The 9,670-nt window shown below is 36.2% G+C and overlaps 2 protein-coding genes across 2 annotated transcripts in view; one reads left to right on the top strand and one right to left on the bottom strand.

Moving 5' to 3' along the window:
- The window catches only part of iqsec1b (IQ motif and Sec7 domain ArfGEF 1b), a 333,817-nt gene that overhangs the window by 1,036 nt on the left and 323,111 nt on the right, over nucleotides 1-9,670 (bottom strand). The window lies entirely within an intron of this gene.
- Nucleotides 2,389-9,570, top strand: LOC107196954 (GTPase IMAP family member 7-like). Its single transcript, XM_022682861.2, has 7 exons — nucleotides 2,389-2,570; nucleotides 3,127-3,150; nucleotides 3,391-3,408; nucleotides 3,586-3,633; nucleotides 5,943-7,058; nucleotides 8,645-8,705; nucleotides 8,839-9,570. The coding sequence occupies exons 1-6, from the start codon at nucleotides 2,549-2,551 to the stop codon at nucleotides 8,668-8,670; spliced, it is 1,254 nt and encodes a 417-aa protein (XP_022538582.2). The 5' UTR covers nucleotides 2,389-2,548; the 3' UTR covers nucleotides 8,671-8,705; nucleotides 8,839-9,570.

Raw genomic sequence — 9,670 nt, 5'->3', positions numbered from 1 at the left:
GCAAAAGTACTTATTTTTTTATTTTTTTATTTTTTTTATACCTTTTGCCACATTTCAGGCTTTAAACATAAAGATAACAAAATTGAAATTTGTGAATAATCAAGAACAAGTGGGACACAATTGTGAGGTGGAATGAAATTTATTGGATATTTTAAACTTTTTTTTAGAAATAAAAAACTGAAAAGTGGGGCGTGCAATATTATTCAGCCCCCTTGCGTTAATAAAACAATGTAGCGCCACCTTTTGCTGTGATTACAGCTGCAACCTGCTGGAGGTTTGTCTCTATCAGTTTTGCGCATCGAGAGATTGAGAAATTTTAGCCCATTCTTCTGTATGAATCAGCTGGAGCTCAGTGAGGTTGGATGGAGAGCGTTGGTTTGTGATAAACAGCAGTTTTCAGCTCTTTCCTGGAACACCTGGATACGTTTATTTGTAGACTGTAGATTTTGCTTAATGTTTTGGATCATTGTCTTGCTGGAAGATAAATCTCTGTCCCAGTCTCAGGACTTCAACAGGTTTTCTTCCAGAATGGTCCTGGATTTATCTCCATCTATCTTCCTATCAATTTTAGCCAAGGCACTGTATATTAAAGGTGATAAAGGAGCTGTTTGGGCTTCAACTGTGCCTAAATTATACATCAGTTATTTTCTCACATCCCCTGTTAGAATCAATGTTTGTTTGTTTGTTTTTTTAAGAATAGTGTAGATTATATAGTGTCTTATTAGAAACCATTCTGTTTTTTCACACAAAAAAATGATTTAATGTTTAATTTGTTGTTTAACATTACTGTGTTAAATAAAAGAAAAAATACATAAATGGTCTTTGAAGAGGGGTGACAAATATGATAAAGTCTGTCTATATATTTATTTACAGTTGATAATCAGTGGTTACTGTAAAATTCTATAGAGAATGAATGCTGGTCATTTTTGACCCACCTGTGGAAGCTTGGGGTTTGAAATGTCACGATACTAATCAGTGATGTCAGTAACGCGTTACTCTAATCTGACCCTTTTTTTCAGTAACGAGTAATCTAACGCGTTACTATTTCCAATCCAGTAATCAGATTAAAGTTACTTATTTAAGTCTCTCTCTCTCTCTCTCTCTCTCTCTCTCTCTCTCTCTCTATCTCTATCTCTATCTCTATCTCTATCTCTATCTCTATCTCTATCTCTATCTCTATCTCTATCTCTATCTCTCTCTATCTCTATCTCTATCTCTCTCTCCACCTCATCTGCTCCCTTACCCATTCCCCCTCCGCTCTTCCCCAATCACACGCGTCTCGCTTTCTCCCCTGTCTCTCTCTCTCGCGCTCGGCGTGTCTTTAGTTTCCACCCGTTTTCGTTTTTCGCCAGTTCTCGGCGCCCTATCTCTTTATAAAGGCGTTTTTTTTTGCGGCCGCGTCTCAATTCACTAGCCAGGGCAGCGGTCTGCCACAAAGTTCCGGTGCTTTAAATGAACACTGTCAGAATTAAATGGTTGTAATGTTTATTTTAAGGCGGCGGGAGGTGGAGTCTGCAGCTGCTGAAAGTAACTAATAAAGTAACTTGTAAAGTAACTTAGTTACTTTTAAAATCAAGTAATCCATAAAGTAACTAAGTTACTTTTTAAAGGAGTACTCAGTAATCAGTAATCAGATTACTTTTTCAAAGTAACTATACCATCACTGATACTAATAATGAACTTTAAATATCTCCATAAATCCAAGAAAACAAACTCACCGGGTCATTTTTGACCTACTTATGCATTTAACCCAGTAGAGCCCAGACCTTTATTTAAAGGTCAAATATGGAGGTAAAACAAATAACAAATTCATTACTTGTACAATTTGTTCTAAGAATAGTGCCAGAACTCGTTATTTCGAATATAAACATTTAATTAAAGCATTTTAATAGTTAAATGTGTTGCCACAAAGCTGTAGAATCAAATAATACACTTTTTAAAGGAGCAAGTTTAGTTTTATCTCCAGCAGCAACCCTAAATTGAACACAGATTTATACACACTCCTGTAGTGATGCTCTCAGGATGTTCAGATGGTCTTTTTTTCATAGACGAAACTTATAATATCTGTTATTTGGTAGGTAAAGACTTAAGTACAACAGAGAACAACATAAGAGATGACAAAAATATAAATAACATTACATTAGTTGAGAGGGGCTAATTGATATATAATTGATCAGCATTATAAAATAGATCATATTAGCAGAATCTTCTATCTTTCTTTGTATTGATGCTACTTGAAGATTTGAGAAGTGAATTAAACACAAAAAAAGCTTAGTTTTGCAGTTAGTTTAAATATATCTAAAGGTTTATTGGATCTATTGTTCTATTGTGAAGTAACACACACACACACACACACACACACACAACGTCGCCCTCTATAGTCCAGCTAACGCTTCACAAACGAAAGTAAAATTCCTTTGAGGAATTTAGGAAGAACGGAGGAGAGGAGCTCCTGCCCTTTTTTCTGTTTTGTCGAGAAAAAAGAGGATACGGGTTTAAAAGATCCGGCTGTTTCAGTGTAGGAGTTTATGATCTGCTTATTGTGAAAATGAGTCGGAGACGAACCACAGGTAAGCAAGTCTAAACTTTATATTTTAAACAGATCACGTTAACAGAAAAGTCCCCTTTACCAAGATCCGTTACATGTTCAACAACAACTCTGAGCTTGCCTTCAGTGATCTAACTGGCTATTTCAGCTTGTTGGCTTTTAGAGTTAAAAGAGACCCCAAAACCTGCTGTTTCTGTTTGTTTCTGTCCATCAGGAGCTTGATAGGAAATAATATCAAAAGCAGGGCCCTTTAAGATTTTCAGTTTTTGCAGATTAAAGATTTTAAATGCACTTTAAATTTAAGAGATATTATCTTTAGGTTTGAGAGAATGGCAGACTTTTAGTGTTTTAACAGACGTTTCATTAGAAATATTTTTTATAGTTATCTGTTATTTAGACAGTTGCACAGAGGAGCCCATGATTGATGGGTGTGAGAATGTTTTGAAGAGAATAAATAAAACTTAGACAGTTAAATACAACAGGCCTCAAAAACGACATTGTCTTAATTTTGTTTGTTTAATTGTGTATTGAGAAATCAGTGTTGCTCACAATAAACACAATGCTTTTATTTTAAACAGCACAAGAAGAAGATACTGAAATAAGTAAGTTAAATTCTTAATGTTTCTCAGATGATACTCAGTGTCCAAATCAGCTGCTGGTCACATTAATACTGGTTATTAGTCTTTAGTTTATTTGTTAATTACTACTATATATATATATATATATATATATATATGTGTGTGTGTATGTATCTGTATTTGTAGAAATCTTAGATTTACCAATTTTTGTTTACAAGTTTGTTTTTATATAAATATATATTTTTTTTCTTTTCCCCCCCACAGCCCCACTACTCAGGGAGGGTAAGTCATTTAAACTTACAATTAAAATAATAACAATGACACATTAAACTAAACAATAGCATTAAACCAATTCCAGTTCAAAATATGGAGGAAAAGACTTGTTGAGTGATATTATATTGAGTGTTTTGAAAACTGCCAATCAAGTGTATGTTAAGTCTTTATACATTTCATTTGCAGATTCCCAGGATAAGCGTGGAGAATTCAGGACAGCAAATGCAGAGCCCTGTAAGTGTTTAAAGCTGCAGTGTTTAATATTTGTTCTTTAAAATGGAAAGCAGTAGTGTTCTGAGTGGAGAAGGAAACAATATTCAAATTAGTGGTAGCAGTGTGCTGGCACAACCATCACTATTAAGAGAAATACACTACATTGCCAAAAGTACCTGTTAGCCCATCTAGATCACTGAACTCAGGTGTTCCTGAATCTCTTCCGTCTCCACAGGTGTTTAATAATAAAAGCAGCAGCTCGGCATGCTGGGACTGCTTCTATAAACATTAGTCAAAGAACGGGTCTCAGGCTCTCAGGAGCTCAGTGAACTCCAGCACTGTGGTACAGTGATGGGGTGCAGTGAAGTCCAGTAGTGAAATTTAACTACTCACAACTAAATATTCCACAGACAACTGTCAGTGATATTTTAACACAGTGTGATACATTATTTATGGAATCCTATTAATTACATATATACAGTATGAAAAAGTTTGGGCACCCCTATTAATCTTAATCATTTTTGGTTCTAAATATTTGGGTGTTTGCAACAGCCATTTCAGTTTGATATATCTAATAACTGATGGACACAGTAATATTTCAGGATTGAAATGAGGTTTATTGTACTAACAGAAAATGTGCAATATGCATTAAACCAAAATTTGACCGGTGCAAAAGTATGGGCACCCTTATCATTTTATTGATTTGAATACTCCTAACTACTTTTTACTGACTTACTGAAGCACAAAATTGGTTTGGTAACCTCATTGAGCTTTGTACTTCATAGCCAGGTGCATCCAATCATGAGAAAAGGTATTTAAGGTGGCCAATTGCAAGTTGTTCTCGTATTTGAATCTCCTCTGAAGAGTGGCATCACGGGCTCATCAAAACAACTCTCAAATGATCTAAAAACAAAGACTGTTCAACATAGTTGTTCAGGGGAAGGATACAAAAAGTTGTCTCAGAGATTTAACCTGTCAGTTTCCACTGTGAGGAACATAGTAAGGAAATGGAAGAGCACAGGGACAGTTCTTGTTAAGCCCAGAAGTGGCAGGCCAAGAAAAATATCAGAAAGGCAGAGAAGAAGAATGGTGAGAACAGTCAAGGACAATCCACAGACCACCTCCAAAGAGCTGCAGCATCATCTTGCTGCAGATGGTGTCACTGTGCATCGTTCAACAATACAGCGCACTTTACACAAGGAGAAGCTGTATGGGAGAGTGATGTGAAAGAAGCCATTTCTGCAAACACGCCACAAACAGAGTCGCCTGAGGTATGCAAAAGCTGATCGATGCACAGTGACACCATCTGCAGCTCTTTGGAGGTGGCCTGTGGATTGTCCTTGACTGTTCTCACCATTCTTCTTCTCTGCCTTTCTTGCAATTAACAACTTGCAGTTGGCAACCAAATATCAATTCAATTCAATTTTATTTATATAGCGCTTTTTATCAACAAAGGTTGTCACAAAGCCGCTTTACAGGTAAAACAGGTCCACGCCTCTTATGAGCAGCACCACAGAGATGCTGATTTTATGGTGACACAGTGGCAAGGAAAAACTCCCTTTAAGAGGAAGAAACCTTGGAAGGAACCAAGACTCAGTCCGAGGAACCCATCCTACTCGGGTCGACCCGCTCAGTACAAACAAACAACAAACAACAAACAAATAACAGAACAAAACAGTACAGAGAATTAATGTGAACTATGGGTAATATAACAGGTACTAATTTATGAATATAAGAATGTGATGGGCACAAACTATAGAGCTATGGCTAATACAGAAACAGATACTGAGTGTGTTAATGGTAATCAGTGCAGGGCTGCAGAGCCGGAGAACAACACAGCGGGCAGTGGAGAGCCAGGCTGGGAACATCGGGAACAGGGCATCTCCATCTCCATGAATACCTTTTCTCATGATTGGATACACCTGGCTATGAAGTTCAAAGCTCAATGAGGTTACCAAACCAATTTTGTGCTTCAGTAAGTCAGTAAAAAGTAGTTAGGAGTATTCAAATCAATAAAATGATAAGGGTGCCCATACTTTTTTAAATCTGTTCTGTACAATAAACCTCATTTCAATCCTGAAATATTACTGTGTTCATCAGTTATTAGATATATCAAACTGATTGCAAAACACCCAAATATTTAGAACTAAAATGATTAATAGGGGTGCCCAAACTTTTTCATATGACTGTATCAATTCAATTTGGTAAATTACTCAGTCTTTTCATTTATATTGCATGGAATTGAGGCAATTCATTAAATACAGATTCTCTATAGAACTAGCAAGTGATTTAAAAACATAGATTTAATCCAGTGTATATCTCTTTAACAGGTGAAGAACTTCCATACTCAGCCCGACTTTCAGCTGAGCCTGAACAAGAATTCAGATTCATTCTTTTGGGAGGTGATGAATGTGCTAAACATGATGCACGCAACATCATACTCAGGAAAAATGAGGCACAACAAAGGATTCATTCTAGAGTGTGTGAGATGAAAGAAGGCTGGGTTAATGGAAGATTGGTCTCTGTAGTGAACAGTCCTTCTTTTTGGATGGTACACTTGGCGTCTTACTTTTTTTTCAACAGAAGACTTGAAACAATCAAAAATGAACTGCAGAGCGGCATATCCATGGTGTTCCCTGGACCTCACGCCTTTCTGTTGGTGGTTGAAGCCGGTCGTGACACTAATAAAGAGCGCTACCTGTTAAAAGCAATCAAATCTGAGTTCGGGAAAGAAGCTATAGACTACACTATCGTTCTGTTTATCAGTGACTCTCAACCAAACTATTCACAGATTAGCAGGAAATCGATTGTGAAGAAGTGTGGAGGCAGATACCACGTCCTACTGAGAAATAATGAAAGATCAGTTGAAGAACTGTTCGAAGAAGTAGTGGAAATGGCAAATAAGAATTGGTGCAAGTTCTTTGTCCCATCACCATATGAACAGTTCATGAAAATAAATTTCGAATCATGGGAGAAAAAAAAACAGATGGAGTTTTTCAAAGGGATTGAAAAGAAACTACGAGAGGAACTGAACAAATCTAAACTAAGAGAGAGGGATCTACAGAAGGAGTTGGAGACTTCCAGAGAGAACGAGAGGAAACTACGAGAGGAACAAGATGATTCCAGACTAAGAGAGAGGGATCTACAGAAGGAGCTGAAGACTTTTAAAGAGGAACGAGATCATTTTAAACGAAGAGAGAGCGAACTACAGAAGGAGTTGGAGTCTTCCAGAGAGAACGAGAGGAAGCTACGAGAGAAACAAGACGATTCCTATGTAAGATTGAGGGAACTACAGAAGGAGTTGGATGTTCTCAGAATTAGGAAGCCTGAGGAAAGCAGTATGATGGATGATGTGGAGGACGGTGGGGCAGGAATTGAGAACGAAGAGCAAACCAGTGGAGCAACACCAGTGCACCGGGGCAGTAAAGAGATCATTCTTCCAGACTGTAAGTACTGTTTAATTCCCCAAATTTTAAATGAAATATTAATTATGATAAATATATACATAAAATAACACAAAGAAGATTGTAATGTAATATATATTAGACATATTATATATTAAAGTTTATAAGACTGAAATAATTAAAGCTTATTGGAGAAAGCTGTTCTGAAATTGAAATTTCTGTTGGAACAAGATTATTCTAAACTAAGAGAGAGGGATCTACAGAAGGAGTACTGTAGAAGGTTTGCACTCTGGGTGAGACGGTCTTTCAACTGAAGGTGCACTAAGAGCGTTTTCACACCTGTAGTTGTGAAAGTTGAATGACGTAGAATGATCTGGATCAGTTGATGAGTTCGTTTATTGGCACCTTATCAGCAGTTTAGATCAAATTGTGGTGGAAATTCAAGTAACAGAAGTTCTACACAATCAAGTGAGTAGCATTTATTGGAGGAGATAGCACAACAGACAATGCAGAATCCTCTCTCCCAGATATACTAACAATCACAGTGTTATATGGGGTTTTCCACGTCCTTTGAAGGCTGCACATCCCACCCTTGCAGGACCGGCTGGAGCCGGTCTGGTTACTGGGCAGTTTTCAGCTAACAGTCCTCATTGGGGTATGTTATATGATCCCTCTTATGCTACCTGGAATCACAAAGTTACATAGGCAAAACAAACAGTCCATACATGGCTTTAGTGAATCATTTAGTGTCCTTATAGTGTCCTGCATCCTGTTGCAAGCAGTTAAAGCTCTCTGTTAATTTAGACCCTCCTTGATAGAGAGAATCATTACATTACATTACATTTGGCAGACGCTTTTGTCCAAAGCGACTTATAATAATGAAGTGCAAATAATAGAAGAGGTTAAGTACAAAAATAATAGAAGTTAAAAATAAAGCATCTATAGATAGGGCCTTAAGGAGGTCAGAGGGAAATAATGGGATAGAGGAGTAGAGAAGAGGAAGAAGGAGATGAGGTTAGAATTAGTTAGTTTGTTAGAGGTGTTAGGAGAGTAAGTGCTCTTTGAAGAGCTCTGTCTTCATCACACGAACAAATCACAGTAAAATAATCCCTTTGCATTATTTGCACCAAGTAATCAATATTTCAATTACAAAATAGAAGGAGTATTTTTGATATCTGGGTCGGATTAAGACGCCAGACTGTGCTGACCAATCAGAGGACACAGCCTGAATTTTGGTGCGTTTATTTTTTTATGTCTGTGTGAAACCAAACCAAACAAAGGGAGCAACGCTCCAAATAAACAAATCATAGATCATAACCAACTACAGGTGTGAAAACCCCCTAAGACAAAACAATCAGAGTCTGTTTTAAACAAACCAAATAGTTCAGGTATGAACAAAAAGTAGCTTAGTGGTTATTTTTTGTCAGTGAGTATATTGCAATTCTCTGTTAAAAATTGAGTATCTTGATATTATAAGCAGCTCTTTATTGATGTATTATAAAGTATAATACACCAATAATATTCCTTTTTTTCTATCTTTCACCATTCTGAATTTTATCATACAAAAATCAGCAGTATTAAATATAAAGTGCGGATTTTTAATGTGAATTCTTTACATTTCCCCCCAGTATCAGAAAACCTGCGAAATGTTTAGAAAGTCTTTGAGTGGATACCATGGAGAGGAAAGCGGTACGTATGGCTAAAGTTTGCCAGAGTTTGTAATTGTATATGATGAAGTTTTGGACCTCAGACAGTGGGCTTAATAGTGAAAGTGTTGGTAAGTGCAAAATCTTTAAAGATTAAACCTGTTTTGTCTTTTCAGTTCACCTGGTGTGATAACTACTTTGATGATGAGCTGGTGGTCTTGCTTTTAGCGTGTATATATAGAGTATAATCACCATATAACCCTCTAACGCGCCATTTAATTAACGTAATAAATTTTAAAGGTTACATGAATATTGTTTAAACACTGGAGTTTCCTGTATAAAAGACCTGAGGTTACTCACAGCCAAATATTCTTTTTAAATACTTCTGTGTAAATATTAAGTCATAGATCATTACTATTTGTGTGCTATTGTTTTGGTTTTAATTGAATGTAATAATTCATTTAAATGCATGTTTGTTTTTGTTTTAATAAATATAATCTTTCTATAGTTTGTAAATAATTTTTATTGTATAAAGATTCTAATTGGAATTACGGGCTTAAAATGATTCATTTGTTTAGCTCAGAAAGGACTGTAATAAACTACAACAGGACAACAGGAAGTGACATCATCAGCTGGTTCTTCTGAAGATCATAGGACCAGAATTAATTTCCCTCATTAGTTTTTTTTCTGTATATTTGATCTTATTGTAACGATGACTGAGGAGCTCAATCTCAACACTCAGTCCTGTTACCTACATTAACTCTTACATTTAGCTATTTTTCATGTTTTTTGCCAATTCTAAGCTAAAAACTCATTACTGTTACTTTTAGTCCTGTTACTCATAACATAAAAAGTAACAGAAATGAGTTCTAGTAACAGGAGTGATTTTCTTTTTTACATAAATATCAATGCAGTCTATAAACATTTCTTTAAAATAAAGACTTTCTTGAGAGAAAATCAAAGATTCGTGGACTTGCTTTTTTAAACATGCTTTTTACATCTCACATG

Source organism: Astyanax mexicanus, chromosome 24, assembly GCF_023375975.1.
Source record: "Astyanax mexicanus isolate ESR-SI-001 chromosome 24, AstMex3_surface, whole genome shotgun sequence".
Lineage (NCBI taxonomy): Eukaryota > Metazoa > Chordata > Actinopteri > Characiformes > Acestrorhamphidae > Astyanax > Astyanax mexicanus.
The sequence above is the reverse complement of the archived record's forward strand: the minus strand, read 5'-3'. Positions and strand labels throughout refer to the sequence as shown.